This window comes from Volvox carteri (genome assembly GCF_000143455.1).
Source record: "Volvox carteri f. nagariensis unplaced genomic scaffold VOLCAscaffold_35, whole genome shotgun sequence".
Classification (NCBI taxonomy): Eukaryota; Viridiplantae; Chlorophyta; class Chlorophyceae; order Chlamydomonadales; family Volvocaceae; genus Volvox; species Volvox carteri.
In genome coordinates, this window is record NW_003307578.1 from 1,328,422 (window position 1) to 1,350,169 (window position 21,748).

At 54.1% G+C, this 21,748-nt stretch overlaps 3 protein-coding genes across 3 annotated transcripts; 1 reads left to right on the top strand and 2 right to left on the bottom strand.

Annotated features, from left to right (window-relative positions):
* Window positions 1-7,373: 7,373 nt before the first annotated feature.
* On the top strand, window positions 7,374-9,688 carry VOLCADRAFT_94128 (uncharacterized protein; the record flags this gene model as incomplete). The annotated part of the gene is made up of 4 exons (XM_002953261.1): window positions 7,374-7,387; window positions 8,195-8,316; window positions 9,187-9,288; window positions 9,549-9,688. 4 exons carry the CDS (start codon window positions 7,374-7,376, stop codon window positions 9,686-9,688), a joined length of 378 nt encoding a protein of 125 aa, XP_002953307.1.
* Window positions 9,689-9,960: 272 nt separating this feature from the next.
* VOLCADRAFT_94129 (uncharacterized protein) lies at window positions 9,961-14,606 on the bottom strand (the record flags this gene model as incomplete). The annotated part of the gene is made up of 8 exons (XM_002953338.1): window positions 9,961-10,140; window positions 10,313-10,446; window positions 10,677-10,904; window positions 10,974-11,040; window positions 12,610-13,050; window positions 13,367-13,611; window positions 13,992-14,159; window positions 14,378-14,606. 8 exons carry the CDS (start codon window positions 14,604-14,606, stop codon window positions 9,961-9,963), a joined length of 1,692 nt encoding a protein of 563 aa, XP_002953384.1.
* A 2,536-nt stretch (window positions 14,607-17,142) lies between these two features.
* Window positions 17,143-21,700, bottom strand: VOLCADRAFT_105900 (uncharacterized protein). The gene is made up of 7 exons (XM_002953339.1): window positions 21,434-21,700; window positions 20,959-21,026; window positions 20,533-20,667; window positions 20,031-20,116; window positions 19,135-19,601; window positions 18,147-18,259; window positions 17,143-17,750 (listed from the first exon to the last, which is right to left on the bottom strand). The coding sequence occupies exons 1-7, from the start codon at window positions 21,564-21,566 to the stop codon at window positions 17,607-17,609; spliced, it is 1,146 nt and encodes a 381-aa protein (XP_002953385.1). The 5' UTR covers window positions 21,567-21,700; the 3' UTR covers window positions 17,143-17,606.
* Between the last annotated feature and the right edge of the window lie 48 nt (window positions 21,701-21,748).

Here is a 21,748-nt window from a genome sequence, read left to right on the forward strand (position 1 = left end):
TTTCGGTGAAGGGACGATCAATGGTGCTGCTGAGGGAGCGAGGACAGACCTTCGACGCAGGAATGATTCTGATATGCACCACATGCTGCTGTTGTTGTTGTTGTTGTTGTTGTTGTTGTTACATGGTCGTGGGTGCGTTCCCCGTACTTGCAAACCACCCTAATACGAGCCGAGGGCTCAAGGGCTGCCAAATCGCCTATAAGCACCATCCTACCTCGCACTTCCAACGAAAGAAGTAATGTAGGATACTAACGACCAAAGGGAACGATAGAGTTGCGGTGGGACCATATGCGTTCCAGCATCCTTGCCAGGCGTTCAGGTTCCCACTTCATAGCGTCCTTCATGTGCTCGAAGCGTGGGAAATCCATATCAGATCTGATTTTGTTGTACACCGGACAGTCCATCAAAATGTGCTTCTCGTCCTCGATATGGCTATCAGTGCCGCAGCAAGGGCATACTCGCTCCTCCCTAGGTATATAACGCCGTCCCTTACGCGCTCTGTTAGCCGCCAATGCCCAACAGCAAAGCCTAAACTGCATAACCTTGCGGTTCGCTGAACGCGGGATAAACATTGCGATATGCGGGAGCACCTCCTTCCTGCCCGCTTGCTCGGCCGCCAGCCCCATCCAATGCTTATATTTCGCCATGTGAATTCCTGGTTGCTTGTAGTCTGACGGGTACACGTCAGGCTGGACATCTAAACGCGTATGCTTCCAACCACTCGCTAATCGGTCCTTGAACTCCAAAACCACACCTTCTGGCATTGGCCTGTTCATCAGCCACTCCACTCGTTCGTCTACCTCGTGTAGCCCTTGCGGGGCCTCTTTCCATACGTCGTGCCCCAAAAAACATAGAAAACGGAGGAGTAGTGTCCCCCATCCGGCCCCTTCGGGGTTGGAGAGGGACTCTGCGACCTCCTGTCGTAAAACTTGGTGTGCCACAGACCCACGCTGTAAACGGACATGGTTCCAAAACCTCACCACCTGCTTGAGAACGTGGTAGTGTAGGGGTAGCTGCGACAGCTCTGCAAACAGGAGGCGATGTGTTGGTCTGGCAGCTCCTACAATTTGCATGAAAGATATCTGAAGTTGCACTGCTCTGTCCTTTAGGCATGCCTCGAAGGGCCCCTCCGCAAGGTTACTCGCATCACTCCGCCTCTTGAGCCTGTCCAAGACCTCAGCTAGCATAAACGGCCCCCACGCTTGACAACCATACAAAAGTATTGCTCGTACCTGCGTATCGAAACACCTCATCCTCACATCTGGGGCGAATAACTTTAGCTTATCTAATTTTGCACTCAACGCGAACATAGCTGCTCTAGCTGTGTCATACAACTGCTGACGGCAGGCCCAGAACTGCCGTTCCGGCCCATACACTAACCCCAGATATCGTGCACTATCTTTAGCCGGTATGGCCTCTCCGGCCAGCCTGAGCTCATCACACGATGCTTGGACAGCACTTCTAGTATCGCTGTCGCTTGCAAAAACATGCAGCCCCGCTCCACACACGATGCATGCAGCAGCAGTGTATGCCTGCGATTCAATGGACATCAGTGCACACGCGTCTAAGAAGCTAACATGCACGGATGGTCTGCTTGGAAGTACTGACACAGGTGTGTGGGGACTGCGTATCGAAGTGGATGGTATATATCATATATGCACACCGCCACCATCTGCAACGGTACTGTGGTGGTTCTGTTGGAGGCTCAGTGGCTTCACGGCCTGGTGATTCCGCGGCTCTGTGGTGGATCGTGTACGATTTTGGGGTGCTGAGCTTGACTGGCGACGGTGGGACTTAGATCATGGCGGGAAGGCGCCGCACATCTAGGCATCCGTGTGTAGGCATGCACAACTCGGATGGGAAGCAACCAGGCATTAAGATGGCGAAAAAATAAGTGCTTGATTGTGTTGTCATTTGAGAAAGCAGTCGGGGCAAGCTGGCTGCCGCATGCAAATATGTTTATTCTGTTGATATGCCGTACTTGAGTGTTTTCGTTTATGTTGCTGACCGTGGGATTGCATGTGAGGAGAGGATCTGCAAGTTTTGCTTCGTTAAGGACGAAGAACGTGTACTCCTGAAGCGCCCAGCACATAGCACCAGCCTGCTTGTAATGTATTGAAGTTAGTTAACGAGCGCGTGTGAGACCGTGTGACCGCTTGAAGTTGTGTGTACGACGTGTGAGGTTGTGGCGCGCTAGCATGCCTATTTAAGGGGGTGTTTCCACTTGGATTAAAAGTCGCGGATTAAGGTATTTTTAAGCCGCGCCAATCCACCGCTAATCCGTCGGAGTGTTTCATACGTCTGGATTAAGAAACGGATTGAAGTACGACACTTGCTCATTCCGTGCATAAAATGCAAAAACGAGTATTGCCAGACATTTAAAAGACTATCGAGTATCAACATGAAGGCCTTGTAGCACCTTTGAACGACACCCACGGTGTGGTGCATAATGCCGAACAAGAAGCACAAAGCTTCCACAAAACTAGGAACACCTACAGCCTTTATAAAGGATAACCTTCCAACCTATCACTCAGGCTTTTTATGAGGCGTCGTGAAAAGTGTTAATCCGAGATTGTCAATTTGATACCTGGTGGCCACCAGGTAGCAAATTTTTCGCACCAAGTTTGAGCTTTTAGTATAAGCAGAAAGCTCGCATTTCATAGCATATTAATCTATAATTAATCCGCGAAGCGCGTGAATACGGACGGAAATCCCTAACTAATCGCGCCAACCTTAATCCGCCTAATCCGTCTAATCCGCGCGATGTTTCCATATGCGACGGATTAAGCCTTAGTCCGCGACTTTTAATCCAAGTGGAAACACCCCCTAAGCAGACCAAAATATGAACATTGTAAGTCTAAGTTGAGATTGAAATCCGATTCTCTGTGCATACGCAAGTACTTCGGCGAGTAAAGTCAGCTAAGCTTCCCAATTGCGAGGAGCGGTCTGGTTCCCTTTCAATTGGTATCGAGATTGGAAGGGAACCAGAACCAGCAATTGGGAAGCCTAGCTGACTTTACTCGCCGAAATACTTGCGTATGCACAGAGAATCGCATTTCGATCTCAACTTAGACATACAATGTTCATATTTTGGTCTTGCTTAAATAGGCATGCTAGCGCGCCACAACCTCACACGTCGTACAAGTTCAAGCTCCGCTAGCTCCGAAGTTACGACACGGTCTCACACGCGCTCGTTAACTAACTTCAAAACATTACACACTCCCCTTCTTAAACACAAACACTGGCCTCGGTGCGAAGGGAAAGTATTAAGAATCAGTAAGCGGACATAGTCGTGCGCCTCTCCGATTCCCTTAATGATCGGTACCAGGCTAACGGGGGAAGGCAAAAGGGAACCGAATTAAGGCAAACCCTTCCACGCACTGGATACCGGCCTAAAGTGGCGCACGACTCCTAGCTTATCCGGTTGAAGTATCCGGAGACACGCACACAAGGTGCTACGAAAACGACGATAATCTGTACTACACGGAATCCAAATGCCCATACACGACAAATCACAATACCAAACCGACATCAGACCGACTGGTAGAACTCAACCAGCAGGAACAGAATGAAGATATAAACACGGACATACCGAACACACATGATGACACACACACATCCAGCCACAGCTCTATTCTGCTAAAAACTGTACAATCCTTGGGGCGTGCTCCAGGAACTTGGTTCTGAACCACGCATAGCGATCTGATAACCTCAACGCGGTCCAGCTTGGGCTCCTCAGGAAGGCACGAAGCGCTGGTAGGTTATGCACGTCGTCGTATGGTTCCCATGAGGGGTCGCGCCTGCTACCTGTGGACCACCGCACAAGGAACATGACGGACGGACGTGCGCGCTTGTTGTACCCTAGGCAGACAGCTATAACGATAGTATCTGCACTGTCATAGGGAGATTCTAGTGCAGTAGGGGCTGCAGGTGGGGGTGGTGGAAAGAGCACTGGATCGTTGTCAGTCCAGGGGAGAAGGCAGCTGATGTGGAATACTGGATGCAGGCAGTACGGGGAATGGGGAATGACAGTGTTGCCAATAGCGATGGTGCTGGTGCGCCAGTCAACTTGGGGGTTGTTGGTAGTAAGCCAGGGTTTCCCAAGGATGACGTTGTATCTGTCAATGTCGCGGGTGAAGGTGGTGCACTCCTGGTGAGATTGGATGGCCAGAGAGGAGGGTGGGGGCGCAGAGGGTGCGGTGTCCATTGGCCAAACGAACGCGAAACGACTGCGATGCTAGTGGTGGAGGTTGTGAGAAGTGGGTGATAAGATAAGCTACGTGGGATCGAGGTGATGGAGGGTGGTCCGGTGGTTGGGGTGGGGGTGCTAGATGGGGAGTGGAGAAATGTTGGATGAGGGTTCTAACAGATGTGGAAGGTGGTGACGGATGGTTTGTGGAAGAGGGTGACAGATGGTTTGTGGAAGAGGGTGACAGATGGAACGAGGTGAAAACGGGGTGAAGGGTGGTATCAGTGAGCAGGGTAGCGGATGTAAATGTGAGAGTAAAAGGATGTAATCATTATTCGCTTGGCATGCTCACTTCGTTGTAGAGGCTGCACCTGCACGAGCACGCTTGCGGCCGACACGACGGGCAGGCTTACATGCGATTCTAGCAAGACCATGAACGTTAAACGCTACGTTGTTGTTCGTATACACAGCAGACGACGTCGGCAGGCTGTAGCTGACCATATCTGCTGACGACGGCCTAGTGGCCGGTTTAACGCTGGTCTGGGGATCGGTTGCGGATGGGTGACTTCGCGTCTGCGATAGCTGCGGGAATCGTCGTGCTGTCGTCGGAGGGAATGTAGGTCTTCAGAAATGGACGACACGGAGGAGCGGGTTAGCGAGCGGGCGGGTGAACGGGGCGGCGATACATCGGGAAGCGTAGGAAGGGCTCCATAGACGGTTCGCTCGAGTTTGGTGGCGGTGGAAGCCATGGTTGTGAAAGAAGACGACGATTTCGACGATGACGATGTCAGCGAGGTCGATGATGACGACGAAGACAAAGACGATGGCGATGACGACGAAGACGATGACGATGACGAGCAAGGCGAGGAGGATCACCTAGGCTCTGATACCAATTGGAAGGGAACCAGACCGCTCCTCGCAATTGGGAAGCTTACTCGCCGAAATACTTGCGTATGCACAGAGAATCGGATTACAATCTCAACTTACACTTGCAATATTCATAATTTGGCCCGCTTAAATAGTCATGCTAGCGCGCCACAACCTCACACGTCGTACACACAAGTTCAAGCTCCGCTAGCTCCGAGTTTACGACACGGTCTCACACGCGCTCGTTAACTAACTTAAAAACATTACACTGCTTTCTATCGGGCTTCAGGTGGATCAGACTATGAAGGATATGATGCTAGCGATAAAGCGATAAAGGCAGGGTAAATGGTTATGGGCCCCCGCCTGCTACTTCCGTATTATTTTTTAATAGTTTGCTTTGCGTCGCACGAGCATAGACTGGTTTTTGCATTTGCTATACAACGACTCGTTGGACGTGCTAACAGTGTGTGATATAAATGGTATCGTGTCATATTCGCTGGTAAAGTATGTGCAACGCACTTTTCGGCTGGCTATTAAGTGTGTGCCGTCCGTCCAATTTGGACGTTGTGCGTTCGGAGGCGTAAAGTTTAGGTTTTTGGTTAATTTGCGGGATGATGACATTTCGCTCGGTTGCGTATGCTTGGTGGTGTTGTCGGTGACGGCACAGTTTGTTTGGATGGTCGCACCAGCATATTCGTGCATGTGTGCTACAGCAGACGCATGAGATGTTGTCGAAAGGCACATGCCATTTGCTGTTACAGGTAACGCGAGATTCTCCGGTCGAAGAAAGCCCGTCAAGCAGAAGGCCCCCCTTTAAGGATAAGACCAGCAACGACAAGTCATAAACGGAGATAGAGGGTAGGACACAAGGTCGGGGAGAGCAATTCTTTGGACTGCCCCGGTCACACAATTCCTGTGCTTCCCTAATTCGACGCCCCGAACAGGCCAATTCTGATTGTCCGAATGTCCCTGCCAGGCCAATTCGACACCCCGACAGGCTAATTCTGACTGTCGGAATGTCCCTGCCAGGCCAATTCGTGTCCCTGTCAGGCTAATCCTGACTGTTGGAATGTCCCTGCCAGGCCAATTCGTGTCCCTGTCAGGCCAATTCAAGGGCCTGTCCCGGCAATTTAACTTGTCCCAGGTGTAGACCCCGTGCCAATTTCAACCCTTCTATCGAGCAATTTCGACCAATTGCGGGGTCGGCCCGGAACTCTCAGGCAGGCATCCAGAATCGCGGTAGTTGAAGGAACTTACGAAACTTTATGGAACTCTGTAACTACTGTGTTGGTTATGATTCTGTACATGGGCCAGGAAGTGGCAGGAACCCTACATGCCTGGTTACCGTTCTCGGTTCTCATTTCATTCATACATTCATTGTGTGTGTGTGTGTGTTCGACGAAAAGATACCACCACCCGAACCGACCCGAACCAGTGGCAGGGCGAGACGCCACAACGTAAAACCCCTTTCATTCGTTCATTCATTCATTCATTCATTCGTTCATTCATTCATTCATTCATTCATCCAATCATTCAACAGACGAAGAGATGTAAACACGCGCCTGAACACAACACTGTGGATACAGAACCGTGCATGGCGCTGGGTGGCCACAGCAACACGAGTTAACCATGTGCCGGCGTCCACAGACTCTGCAATCAAGCTGGCTTTTCGGCACCCGGACAGGCCAATTCAGGCCCAGTACAGCCCAATTCCGGGGCTCCACAGTGCAATTGAAGGCCCCAGCTCAGCAGTGGTCATCAGCTCACGTTTGCAATCGTCGATGCTTACATATCTCAGCAGGCAGACGTCAACACACATATCGAAGCACATGTCGACTGATATCAGCACACGCCAGTAACCGTCGTCCTGGCAGACTACTTTCTGGCAGGTCGTGTCGTCCCTTAGACATTGGGCCTCATGATGGTTTTACCCGTTCAATGGCGATGAACCCAGGCACGAAATCTAGTTAGGTGTCAGTACGCATGCTGGTCTGCTGCGATAAAGCATCTGGACAGGCCCACTGTAACGTGCAAGAGCAGTTGCATATCGCTGGATGTTTATCTTCAAAGAGGTTCAGGTCGCTATGCTCAAGATTTTCTTTTTTACGACGCCGTACAATAGTACGGGTCGTACACTGGATGGCTACATCTCTGCTGGTGTATCGCATCACCACCTTAACTGGTTGCGATAAAGTAGTAGCGTTGCATTTACTCGGTGGCGGACACTACAGCCGAGATTGAGCGGTTATGTAGCGGTTACACATATACACGTGATTGCTTCGTTCTTGACGACTTCCTTTTCCAACGATTGTCGTTAATGAGTAAGTCCTGGTAAGTGCATCAGTGTGCATCGTCATATACATGTCGAGTCTTCTCTTTGCGGCTCCCTTATTAGCCCCAATTCATGCATGCAAGAGTTCTCAGCCCGCCTCGCCTATCTAGAATTTTCCAAAAAATGGGTGGATCCGTCCTGTCCTGTCCTATATACGGCCCAGTACAACAACAACAACAACAACAACTTCTCCAACATACAACTTCTCCACCTTCCCGCTGTCGCAGCCAAAGCCAATGAGACACAAGATTTCAGACCGAAGATAATCACAGCCCTGTGAAAGACATCAGCAAAGACATGCACCCGCCAGTTGGTTGCGGATGGTTTCAGTTGTTTAAACAATAACACATGTCACTGGCAGATAGTCCCGGCCCTCCGAAATTCGCAACGATAAGCAGCTCCTGGGATGCACTTCCCCACAGCTCCCCGATTCAGCCACTAGCAGCTCCGTCCCTCAACCCTCAACCACGCCCATGCATGTGCGCGCGACAGCCGCCGCCGCCGCCGCCGCAGCAGCAGCTACTGCTGGATTACTGATACCAGCATTTTTAATATGAACAACATGGATAGCAGACTTCAATTTGAGAGACACAATATGGGAGTCACTGATCTGCAAGCTCGGGCAGATGAAAAGTAATAATAACTTTCCGTATGCACAAAATGTCTCCAGAGTTCTCAATTCGGGAGACAAGGTCGAGGACCCGCTCATGCGACGCATGTGAGCCACTCACCTAAAACCGAAGCGTAAGCAGCTCAGACCCCTTAAAGCCCAACTCTTCCTCCCCCCCTCCCTTCCCCCGATGCAGCCCATGGATCCTCGACCCAAGTGAATACATACAACGTTTAGCTTGTTACGGACGAATATTTTGTGTACTGCCTAGCCTATCAGCAAAGGACTTGTGCGAGATGCAAACAATTAGGAAAAAAGGTCCGTGCATAGTCAGGTATAAGTGGATACTTCACCGTGCTGCACTGCACATGCCTATGTTCCCCTGCAGCGTTCACTTTCGCGGGGTGAATCATGGAAGGCGGCTTTGAATGGACACCGCAAAACAAAAGAAACAATAATTAAAGCAAAAGATTTCGGCCCAATCCCCTTCGGCAGGGCAACCACGCGCGCACACATGCATCAAAGCCACGCTCACACCGCATCGCACCTCCTCCCGCTACATACGTATTTTGTGCCATATCACGTCCCATATCACGTACCAACAAAAAACATCCAACCCTCGGTCTGCAGCACGGCCCCCCAAGCATCCAAGTCCGCCACACGTACATACATACATACATACATGCTCCCAATACCTACATTCCTTCCAGGACATATGATGGCTTCGTATCAAATACCAGCCGTGCCATGGTCCAAGAGTCTTGCGCGTATCTCAGCATGCCGGACAAGCACGTATCATATTCACAGCTGGATATTCACGGTTTCAGGTCCTCGTACCGGGGACGCTACCTACATGAATCACCACATCACCTGGAGCGGTAGTCGGAATGCCGGTGGAAACTGGCTCCCGGGAGGGGTTGGGAATGGTGGCCGCTGCAGTCGCCGTTGAAAACAACTGTTGACTACTGCAAGCACCCACTGAGCCCGGGAAGGCCGCCTCCGCAAACCCCAGCGGCGGCAGCGGCGGTGACTGCACTGCACTGCCACCCGGGGACAAATGACCGCTGGACAGCTGGGGGCGCGGTGCCGCCGCCGCTGCTGTTGGGGATCGCGGTGTTGCTGTTAGTGCCGTCGGTGTTTCCGTCGCCGTAACGGTGACATTCCGTCGCCCCGGCCCGTCGGATACAGCGACGCTGCTCGCGTCAAACAAGCGGCCGCCGTCACCTGCTTCAGCTGCGGCAGCAATAGCCACCACGGCCGCTGATGCTACCGCAGTGGAATCAGCAGCAGGTGCACCAGCACATGGCGGAATACGTTCCGATAGTGGTTGATGCATGGCAATGGGGACCGTTGTCCTATCATCAGCCTCTGTTAAACAATTCGCATTACCGTTAACAATGCACCCACCATCGGCACCATCAGCATCGCTGCCGCTCCTGCCACCACCACCACCACTAGTACTGCTGCTGACACCGGTGCCGCAGCCTGCAGCGGTGGCATGCAGCTGCGCTACGCCCTCCACGAACTGTACGATCACGTCCATCATCCAGGATCGACCCGCCCACCCCTGGAGCCAACCCAAGTGGCCACCCCGCCGGGTCACCGCCAGTACCACTCGAGGGTTGCTTTCGGCGGCTGCCTCGGCATGGCGGATCAGGGCGGGGTCGATGATGGGGTCATCTCTCGCTGAAAGACACAGCAGCCTCGTGCGGACGTTCTAAGTTCGAGAGGGCAACGGGTGGTACCCGAGTAAGAAGTCAGAGTAAGGGGCGGGGAAGGGGAGCCGGAGGGTTTATGTACGGAGGGGAGCCGGGGGGGAGGGAATTGGGGAAGGGTTGTTGCAGGGACGCGTTGTGCAGATGAACAAGGTGATGAAGGGCGGTGTAGAGGGGAGTAAAATGACCGTCCAGATCCCCACATATAATCAAAATACAAATACCCCGATGCCCTTCCCGCCAGAACTCAAACGCAGACCTGACGTACATACACACATACAAATACACCTACACCCACCTTGAGCGCTTCCCGGCAGTTGTTGTGGCGGTAGTACTCGTCCAGGTCCGAGTGGCCGCATATGGGCAGCATGAGACACCGCTCAAACTCGCGAATGGTGTTGCAGGCCAGGACTTCATCAAAGTCGACCTGGGGGGTTTGGAAGGGACGCGCAAGGGGGGTTGGTTGGGAGGGGAGTAGAGGTGGATGAATAGGCCCCCGGACACCCCCGCACTTGTGCGGAACTTGTAATGTGTAACTTGCTCACACGCCCCAGGGAGCGCCTTCTCCTACACACACCCACACCCACACCAGCACCCACCCCCTCTCCTACCAGCAGACCATGTGCCGCACATATCGCATGCACCTCTGGAAGTTTCCGGCGCAACAGCTTGTGCAGCGCGGCCGTGATGATGCGGTCGGCCAGGGGGCGACTGGACACCAGGTGCCGGGTCCCTGACGGGAGCAGGAGATTGGGTGGGGGGGGGGCACCCGGGGGGCCGCAGGGGACAGCGGGTTCTTCCTCACGCAGCTGCATTCGCACAGCACCACAGCGTGCAATCATGACAAACAGTTGGCCCACTGTAACCCACGCACGAATCAAAACCGCCGTCTGATGAGACCCTCCGATCGTGCTTTCTTACGGCTTCCAAAACGTTTCCTCCTTCAAAGCAACATTGCCGTACCTTCAATAATGTCGTACCCATTGCTCACACTGATCGCCGCAGCCAAAAGGTTGTTCGGGTCGACGTCTACCCCTGCCGCCGCACGGGTCGGCATCAAATCGCCTTGGCAGCAACCTGAACCCCCCTCCTGCTCCTCCTCCTCTCGCCCACCCCCATCGCCCACAGTCACAGCACTGTTGCTCTTTTGGCCAGTAGTGGGGTTGGGGGTGCGGGTGGAGGTGGAGGTGGCTGTGTTGTCGGGGGTCCAAGAGTAGGGAAACAAGGGCGATGATGGCGAGGCGGGTGATTTCCCCCCACCGGCCCCCGGCGGGGGATGCTCCCCTAGAAACTTCACCAGCACGTTGGAGCCCATGGAGAAGCCCACCTACGTTGGCAGCATGGCCGACGGGGGATTATGAGGGAATGAGGGCATGATACGCCGAAATCAACTGGAAACAGGGGGAGGGAGAGACTGGCCGGTGCTTGTAATACACAGACGTACTCCAAGTGGCCTTTTCAGGCTACAGCATCCCGCCCCCCCACCTACAAGCTCGCTAGCAACGGCTTAACGTGTCCCCACCCGGATATCACGCCAGGTCTCCTCCATCCCCCTTTCGCGGTTATCATCAAGACAACTCTTGGCAATGTTGCCTTTTCCTTGTCCTTGACGACTTTCTACACAGCTTCTTGATCACCATTACAAGCTAGCTACATGTAGTCCATTGGACTCGATACGGTGCAAAACATTTTCGGCACACCTAAGCGCATGTCTCCATCACCTTTTATCGCAAACCTGTTCCTTGCGTGGCGCGAAAACTTATTTTCATCTGACAATCTGCCACCGCCACCCACACCGGTGTAATGGGTAATAAAATAAGCATCTCGTTTATCTAGACGATATCTGAATGACATACTCCGAAACCCTCTCCGAAACCGGCATCTCCAAAATTCCTGCTCAATCATGTGCCTACTAAGGACATGTACGGCATTTACCCTACGATTCTCGGTATACCGGGCCAAATTCATTTACCTGAATATCACCAAAAATACTAAAACTCATCGATATCCGCCTCGTTCATTAATCCCCAAAACTGCTGCAGCAGGTACACAGCTTCTATGATAGACGTGCGTAACCCGCTCTTGCCGAAGTCCTTCAATGCAAATTCTTGCATTCATAAGGCTTCTAATGCCGCATTTTTGTGGTAGTCAATTCCGTCATCGACTACAACGTCCCTCATTTTCGACGCTGATGTCTTCGTTCCTTTACCTGATCAGCAACTCACGCAGTCCTTCTGCCCCTCTAAGCTACTCTCCTGCCTATCCTTTCCCCGTATTCACGACAGGGCACGTTCTAGTCCAAGCTAATCCTTATCTGGCGTTCTCAAGGACTGGACCTAATCGCACAGTCCTTGCATACCCTAAACAGGCAACAGCCCCCTACCCCACCATCCTTTTAACATTCTTCGTAGATTTCTTTTGCGTTTTTATTTTTTCTTTTTATCCCCCATCACATCCCCCATCACACATACGCACACTCCTGCACTCACCCTCCTCTCCACACACACACATACACATATATATAGGGTTTGGCACTACTGGTAAGGCGCGACCATTGCCCCCGGGAGATCCCGGGATCGATACCCATTAGGGTCAAAAGTCCTTCCGATGGTGGAAGGCATTGCGCCCCTAGTTGATGGACGGTGGTGACCTGGGATAAAGTTAACCTGCGAGCCGACCAGGAACGGAGTTGGGCCGCTGTCGACCCGGCAGATTCCGTTGGATGCTGGTGGTGGATGCGGAACCTGAGCGATCCACTGAGAAGTTGACTAGGGTGATTGGATGAGGGTGCCCCGAAATACCGGGGAAGGCAGGGTTTCGCAGGGTAGCTGCCACGGGCGAAGATACACCCCCCTGTTTCACACATACATACATACATACACACCCCGATGCTCACCGCCACCATCAATGCCCGGGGCCTAGCAGCTCGGATGTGCAGAAGAACCGCCAGAAGGTCCTCGGTGTCCGCGTGCTGAGGAAAGGCCTTATGTGTACGGCGGAGCACCTCGGGGTCGACGGCGGCGGCGGCAGCCGCTGCACGGGAGGTGGCAGCGTCACCACGTTCGCCCGTGCCGCTGCTGCCGCACCCGCCACCACAGCCAACCCCCATCATTAGTACGGAGGGCAAACTGAGGTCCTTCTGGAGACATCCGCTGGCGGGGGAGGACGAGCCGCCGTGTACGGAGGGGCTGACGTCACTGCAGCCACCGCCGTCTGTGGCGATGATGGTCACGGTGGTGGCGGCGCCGGCAGCCGGTACCGCAGCCGCAGCCGCGGCCGTTACTTGGACCGTAGTGGCGTTCCCAGTGGTGGCCGGGGTGCCGATGTCCTTGGCTCCCTGCGCGGGGTGCCGCACGATAGCGTCCGGAACTGTGCGTGGTATGGGCTTCAGACCAGCCCCGCCAGCGGCTCCGGTCGGGGCCCAAGGAACAGGCAGCATCCACACGATCGCCTGCGGGCCCTTCCGGACCCGACCCACCACCCAGGGGCCCCTGAACCCGCAACAGAGGCTCCAACAAGCCAACGGCCCCAAACATCAATCCATGCATCCACACCACCACAACACTACATATCCTCCACCCCATCCAAAATCCCAGGGCAAACCCCGCCCATGTCCAAACCCACCCCGGTCATCCCCACCCCCGGGCCCTCACCTGCCCCGCCCTCCCCTCGGCCCCCTTGCCGCAACCAACAATGGTCACGGTCGCCCCTGCCGCCGCCGCCGCCGCCGCCGCCGCCGCCGCCGCCGCCGAGGTCTTGCCATCCGCCGCCGACGGTACCGCCACCGGTAGCAGAGAGCTATCGCCATGTCCCCGCCGTACATACAGTACGCTCCGCCAGCCCCGCCGTAGACACTCCTCCGCCAGCACGATGGGCCTCACGGAGTTCTCATCGCCGCCTGGTGTGGCGGGTGGTGGGCAGTGTTCATACGAGGAAGGTTTTAGCCTCGTGGCATTTTGGGGCCCTAAAGTTCAGAACTGGAGTTCTGGATTGCGGCAGGCCCTAGTTACGATCCACAAAATGCGACTAGGGCAGTCTGTTAGCCCCCAATGACTCGGGCCCCACTCTCTCCCCGGCTAAAAAGAGGTGGCAAGGTAGGAGATGACAAGCAGGTGCCGGCTTTGGAGCGCTAACGGTGTCGTTGCCTGTTGCTGGAACCTCTGTACGGCAGTACGGCATTACTTGCATGGCCAATTCAAGGGGACCAAAGGGAGAGGCAGGGTGTGATTGTGGTGGTTTCCGTGAGTGGATGCAGCCATGAGGTGGCGAACCCCGTACCTATGCCGTGCAAGCTGATCAGCAGAGGCGCGTCTTCAGCGGCTCCTTGCTTTGGTTCGAACCAGAGCAGGGTGATCTGGACGCCGTCAGGCATCGTCACAAGTTCCTTTCGGGGCACTGGACGCGAACCCAGTTTGATTATGCTGAAGAACGTCTGCGCGTGAGGACCTGCGCATATTTAGTGGAATTATATTGGCTGCGGGGATTACTGTAGGTGGGCGACGGTGAGGATGGCGACGACCGATAGGTGAAAAGTGCAGGGCTGGCGGTTTTCTGGGAGCCCCAGTTAAGAGGCGTGCTGACGGCGGCCAACGCAGGCCGTATGTATCCACAAGCATGTGTAGCGGCTAAACCGAAAGCTGCGTAGAGAAGGGAAGGCGCCTTACCGACAGCCCATGGAGAGCATGAAAACGTCTGTATCGCCGGGCATCTGGCGATCAGGTTGTGGTTTTCCTTAGTTGCAATGTAGGACAACTTAACATCTTCTGTCCGTCGCACAAAAGGCCACGTGAAAAGTCCCCAGAGCGCTTCAAACAGCGCCAGGGCAGCAATACGGACGATAGCAAAGGCCTCCCAGGGCAAAGGAGCCGTAGCATTCCAATAACGTGGCGCCATACTTCATTCGCAATGCAATTTCTGCTGCAATTTGCAAGTAACCTTTCTTGACGTTATACGGCCACGCAGCGCGGCGTCGCTGCCGCAGGACAAAATGAAGGAGGTAAGTAGGCAAGTATACAATGTGTCTTCCCTGTCACTTTGTGCCATATGCTTGCTGAGCAGCTGAAGACACTGTACGGTCGAAACCGCCTTCAACCGAATTCAAACCGTAGCAGCTAGCATGTTTGCCTTCGCGTGCGAAGAAGAAGACAAAGCTTCCTTCTGTATTGGAGCGTTTATTATGCTAACGACACGACAACTTACTATCCTGAAGCACAGTTCAGCAACTGTATAATCTATAACACACACCTGCCTGTATCGGAACCTGCCATGTGACTTCCTATCTGTAATGTTGCGAAGTTAGTTGGCGAACTTTATATATTCATATATTGGTGATCTGCGAAAGTCAGTTTGTGAACTTGACTCGTATTTGTATGCTGTAAATGGGACTTTGGCGCGTCGGGACGGCATTGGCGATAGTTCCTGTAGCTATGAAACCGAACAAGCGGAGTTACGTGGACGTGTTGCCAAGGCGTTGCATAGCCTATTGGGGGCCCCGTGCTTGTAACGCGTAAAGGTAGCGATATCTGCCATCTTCTAAACCTCCATGGTTGTGACCGAAGGTTTTGCACTAGCAATTATTGCACGACAGATCTTGCAACCTTGGTTTGCTGTATATGCTATACGATAGAATGACTCAAGCTCAGCTCAGGACGCACAAGCCGGCACCTGGTAACCCACGCTTTCCAACCAGACCTAGTGTTTCATCAATTATCATATGTTATCTGCCCTTTACTGTTTCGCTGGTCCAAGGGTTATGGTCCTCCCCGCCCAAGGTGTTCGAGAAGGGAAGTAACCTGCCGTACGCCCAAGGTTGAATGTTGGAGGTAGCAAAATGTGGCCCATTACTCTATGGTAGGCATTGTTAATTGGGATGGGAATGAGCCGTTGCCATGGAAGCTTAAGATTCCTGTGATCAGTCCTAAAGCGTGGGATATGACCGTAACTCCACGGATGCGCTGCATGTGGGGTAAGACTTAAGTGCATCCACTTCGGGCAACTCGTTATCCGTTCTATTTGTGTGTTTGTCAGCGTCCATTGGTTATGGTCAGATTGGTTGCGAGTTGTAGGACCACCGGTATGACCGGGAGCTATTTTTTGCATTAGGTTGCAATCCATAATTACAAACTTCTGCAATATATTGTATATAATGAGAACACTAACATTTTTTACATGTACGAGCTCGCGTGGTGTAGTGGTTAGCACTGTGGACTCTGAATCCACCGACCTGAGTTCAAATCTCAGCGCGAGCTAAATTTTTCATATAGCACGGACAACAATTAAATAATCTCATGGCTTATTATTATCGTATGTCATTTCTTGCGTGTTCTTATCCCTGCATTGTGTTCTTATCCGTGCATATCCGTTGCTTGCATGAGTTATGGCAACACCTCCGTACATGACTTTCCCATGACACGGGAACCTGTTTTCGAGGCCTCTGCGCTAACACGGGGATTCTAACCGGCCGAATCATAATTCTCATAAAATTATGGGCTGCTTGCCGCGCCTGACGATGTGAAATGGCCATCGAAAACTCCTGCAGGCAAGGACTTTCGAGCTGATGACCATTACTCATACTGGCCAGCACCGCAATGAACCCGCATTGTTGCACACGTAACCTCTGGCAACAATGTCAGCTCATAACATGCTTCTTAAAATATGTATTCCAGCATTCATTCAGCTCCTGAAGCATTTAACTGCGTTCCTTTACTAACAAGCTAAAACAGCACAAGGATTGCAGCATTTCTGCGGCTGACTCTTCATATACTGCGTTTATACTGTTCACCCAGCTCGTGGACCCCAAAAAACGCACTAATGAACTAAGATGGCCCTTGCTTAGCTTTAGTCCTCCGCAAGTCCTCTTCGCTATCTTGCTCCGGCGATAACTTCGCCTTACCTTGCGCCACAGCTTGTATTTTTGTATAACTCCGGAATAGCGACTTGCTATGAGGTTGCATCTAACCACTTGCCCTGCGATAGGTAACGTGTCGCATCGCGTGTAGCTTCGATAGAGCGCATACGGAAGACTTCATATCCTACCAGCCGAACTCCTAAGTGGATAAGTCCAAGTTCCACTACTTTGACACTGGGCGTTATCAGACAGTAAGGCTTCAACCCTATCGTTGTAACAGCCCGAAGGAATATAGACGGCTGTGAAACTTAGCTATGACGATGACGCCCATGCGTGAGCTGCTAACAACGAGCTGTTATCAACAGGCAGCAGACCGGATGCATGTCGAGAGCGCATCAAACATCAAAGCCCGCTTCCAGCACAGTACGAACCAGATAACAGGAGTGAGGCCCCAGGGAGTAGGTAGCAGTGGCCACCGCAACTACGTGGCTCCCGCCTGTTGTGCGGCCATGTAACTAACACACGTGCATGTGTGAGAGGTCGTTTGCAGATGATGTAATAACACCGACGCGCGAGCCTAATGGCTCATGCCAATTAAGAATGCGAACCAGCATTGTGGAATTAATAAGCGCGACGACGACTAGTAGGAACAACGACGACGAGGTAAGGACCACAACCATCACAAACCATCCGTATTCCATCAGCACCACCGGCAACAACACTACACCATCAACGCCATAAACTATAAGCAAAGCCGCGTACGGCGTAACTGGAAGCTTTACTGGATGTCTTAGGGGCAATGCAGCTTCACGCTCTTCCCCAGAGGCCCAATTTAAGGCCCAACCAACAACGCTATTCTTCAGCGGCCAAATGCGCACTGCCGTCAGCCCTAGACAGCAGGTGGGTGGGTCAACCGTCACACTGAAGCCACCCCAACTTGCCCTGCACTGACAAACGACTGTCGTGGAGATGCCGTCGATGGAACCCTAATTGATGGGTGGACTGACCAACTGACCAATACTGACCAACGAACGGCCACTGGACTTCTAGGCCGCCTGAATAAAGTTGGCGACGTCACTGAGGCCCGCCTCCGCGTACGCCTCCGCCAGCGGTTCCCGGATGGCGTCGTACGACACCAAGTCACCCGCCACCACTCGGTTCATCAGTGCGGTAGCCCGCTCCAGTGCCAACTGAGGATGGTGGAGGGGGGAATGGAGGGCGGGTATCGGAGCCGGGTCGGGCAGGCAGGTTAAGGAAAAAGCCGTATGGACTAGGATGGGAACTGAGCACAGGCACGGATGGATAGGAGTCCCGGGCTGGTGTTCGGGGCGGAATGGACCCTAGGGAACTCGGCGACGTCCCCAACTAAGGAGGAACCGTTGGGGGGTTCGCAGATGTTGAGGGAAACAGTTGCCGGCAAGATCCAGACCTCCACACTCCAGCCAAAGAACGCGCCCAATTCCCACCCCGACCAGCCAAGCCTCACGTGTACTGCGCCAAATACCACCGTGTCCACCGGGGCCCCAAAGGACCAAACAACCAGAGCAACCACGCCACCACCACAATCTACGGCAGCATGCGCCCACCTGCTTGGCGCTTTTCGGTTCGCGGTAGTTGAACCGGTTCACATTTGCGGATGCCGCCGCCGCCGCCTCCTCGCTTAGCAGGTACATGACTCGCTCCGCATCGATGGGGAGAGCTGCGGTGGTGGCCACGGTTGCAAAGGGAGCCCGAAGGGTCCACCAGGGCAGCCGCAGACCCATACTGCATGCATGGCAATGAAACGTGTGTTCAGGACGCGACCAGCCCAAGGGGCGAGGGGAACAGCGGATAGGAATTCCAGAGGAGGAAATGCGAGTGAAGGGGGAGATAGATACCCGTACTTCCAAACGGGTGAGTTTGACAGGCTCCAATTCGCCCCACTTCGCCTTCCTCACCCCACTTCCCTCACCGTGCCATGTCCCTCGCCTCCTCATGTCGGCCGAGTGAGGTGTACACCTCCGATGCGAACTCGTACGGCCGGGCCCAACCAGGAAAGTGATTATTGCGCATGTACCACTCAGAGGCCACCATAGCAGACGTCTAACAGTGAGGGTACCGAAAGAGAGGAAGAAGGAAAGAAAGAAAGACTTAAGGAATTGTGCATGTACAGACTGAAGATACGTGCAAGGAATGCGGATATTGCAGTTTTTAGGTTCCAGGCGCGGGTGTGGGGACCATTAGCCGTGTCCATCCGCCAGGGGTCGCAATGCAGAGGTCTCCCTCCAAAAGCAACCAAGACCGCCCCCCCCACTCCAAGCAGCTCCTGAAGACTACTCCCCCGGTGAGGTATACACTGTCGAACCCTTCCCTCGACCCCCCCCCCGGGACCTCAAGGTCCACTCCACATTCTACTGTACACATTCACATCCACATATTGCGGCTCCATTTTTCCCAACCTTGCCCCTCCTCCCCAGCCCTTCGAACAGTGGCAGCAGCAATAGCCGTCGCAGCAGCAGCAGCAGTAGCAGCAGCAGCAGGGGCAGTAACCTACCGGGTCCTTCCGGCTCAGGTGCCCAAGCGCTAGCCCCTCACAAACGTCCGGAAACATGCCCGCCTTGCGTATTAAGTACATCGCCAGACCCTGTTGCTGCTGTTGTTGTTGGCTGCCCTGCGTCGCGCCCGTCGAGGAGGTGGACGCCCGGCTGCCGCCACCCAGCCCCGCAGCTGCCACATCCCCGGACCGGAACAGGCCCTCGGCATCGGGCCCGGCGGCGTCAGCCAGCGGCCGATCGCCACAGGACGCTGCCGCTAAATCCTCCTCTGCCAGTAACCTGACATGAAAAGCACCGGCAACAAAAACAGAGGCCCGTGCATGGTAGCGACGGGCACATTTTACCGATACACGCATGACAGTGAAGGCCCCGGACCATAGCAGCCGATCATTCACAAATGTAGCGGCAAAGCCAATAACATACTCCGCAGACGCATTGCCTGATGGCTTATAACCCGCAATAACCGATTGGCACCCTTGCCGGCTGGCTGGCTGGCTGGCTGGCTGGCTGGCTGCCAGAGTGGATGCAGGGGCAGTGCGCGCGTTCCAAGTATGAGGATGGTGATGAGGATGTGCAGCCAGGAATGGAGACCTTCCGCGGCTGTCGCCGTCACCACATCACCATCCATGTGCTTAGCGCGGTATCGTATGTTCCGAGAGGCAGAGCCCCTGCTCAATGTGCGCTCTGATTCAAAAGCTGGTGGAGCGGTGCGGGCAGGTCTTTTGTGAAAACGGAATGGCGCTAAACACCAAAGTAATATGAAAGCATCAAGAGGGCCTGGCACATGGACAGACTACGGACGGACAGACCATACACGCATGTACAGGCAAACCGAAGCTCGGACAGGGCAACAAACTGGCACGTCACGCCCGCGCCACGCCGCCAAGTGCATCGGCACCCCACCCACCCTCTCACCCACCCCCATTTTACCCCTACCGGTGCAGGTACTCGTCAACGCTGCGGGCCACCAGCGTCATGCCAACCGACCCACGGGTCATACACACGACCGGCAGCGGCATGCTCTGTGTAGGTATGCGTTGGGCAGGAAAGGTCCGACGGTGCGGGTGCGGCCGCAGTGAGCACAATCAGGCACCATACAAGACTGAAAGCACATTGTATGATCATTGGTATTGATCAGCCCGACAAAAGCAGGCAGGCCGAAGAGGGATTAAATAGCTGAACGTTAACAGTTGCGGGGCAGGAGGTCAGGCACTTGCAATTAGCACAAGGAGCTGATCTCGGTGAGGTGGCACACGAGGAAGTGGGGATTCATACAAAAGGGCGGACCGATGTGTCCCACACAAGTGGCCCGGCCACCCGTACTTGCAGCGGCAGTGCCCCCTTTCGGTGCCCTCCCCATAGTGAACGTGGCGCCCCCCGGTGCCACAAACGCCGTGACACCATCGGACATGTTTTACGATACGGATGTGTGACCTACCTTGTATTGCGACGGCTCTGGCCAGCGCAGCAGGCACGTCACAGCATCCCCCTGCGCCGACAGCGGCACCAGCAGCGGGTGCAATCCCCGGCGATCCGCAGGGGACAGCGAGACGCCACCGCGAGCCTCCAACACCTGCTCCAACACCCGGCAGCATGGAAACAAACAGTTGCGGGAGCTAATCGCCATTGCAACCATTGCCCCATTGGCCGTAGTACATCAGTGCTGCTTCATGGAGGTAACGCCACCGCGCGAAGAACAGCACCACGACCAGCCCAGCTTGTAACCGCAGGCAACTGGCATACCCAAAACCCTTGAGTTCTACGTCTGCAAAGATGTGCTCGAGTGTTTTGGGGGGGTCGATTCGGGTCCTTTGGTCTCTACCTAGCGCACCACCCAGGTGTAGCAGCAGCCTGTTGTCCTTACCCGCATAAGCCCCTGCAGCCGCTTGGGGGTTTGAGATACTGCGATTTCCTCCAGAAACACCGCCGTCTCTGGAAGAGGGAAGAGGCGCGCGGAGGTGTTTGTTTGGTGCACAAAGGAACGAGACAGTACTGCCGCCGTTAGGGCGGAAGTCAATATATTGTCGAAGTGGGCAAGACACCGCGGCGCTGGTGTCCTGATACGTTTTCTCGTCACGCAGGCTTGTGCGGCAAGTCAGCAGCAGTTTGACAGTTTCGGAGCTGCATGCCTAAGCCCAGCCGATAAGCAACGATAGCCGTATGCTATGCTGGCAGGTAACAATACAGCCTTGCCACCAGATTCTATTAAATAAAGAATATGCACGGCCACTGTGCTCCACGCGTCGTGCTGTTCAACGCGTTGGAAACAGCGACAGCGCGATCAGTAAAGCTCCGGCAGGCCTATGTCCGCGACTAGGCGAGCGAATGCGGCCGCATACCTGTCATCGCCTTAGTCCCCACATAGCGACTGGCAGCGCACGTCCCAGGTGTCGGTGCGCTCAGCGTGTGACCCCGGTGTAGCCTTTCAGCGCGCTTGTGGGCGCGGCCAACGCCGCGTAAGCAAGTCCTCATCCTGTCCAGTTCCTTTAGGCGCGGTTGTGTACAGTATGTGATCTGTGACAAGAGAGATGCCAAGACAACGACGCGCACTGGACGCCCGCAACCTTTTTTTACTCAACTGTCGACTCAAAGCGATGCAGCATATGCAGACGCAACAAATGCGCCTGATGCGCACGTAGGAACTCAAGAGTCCT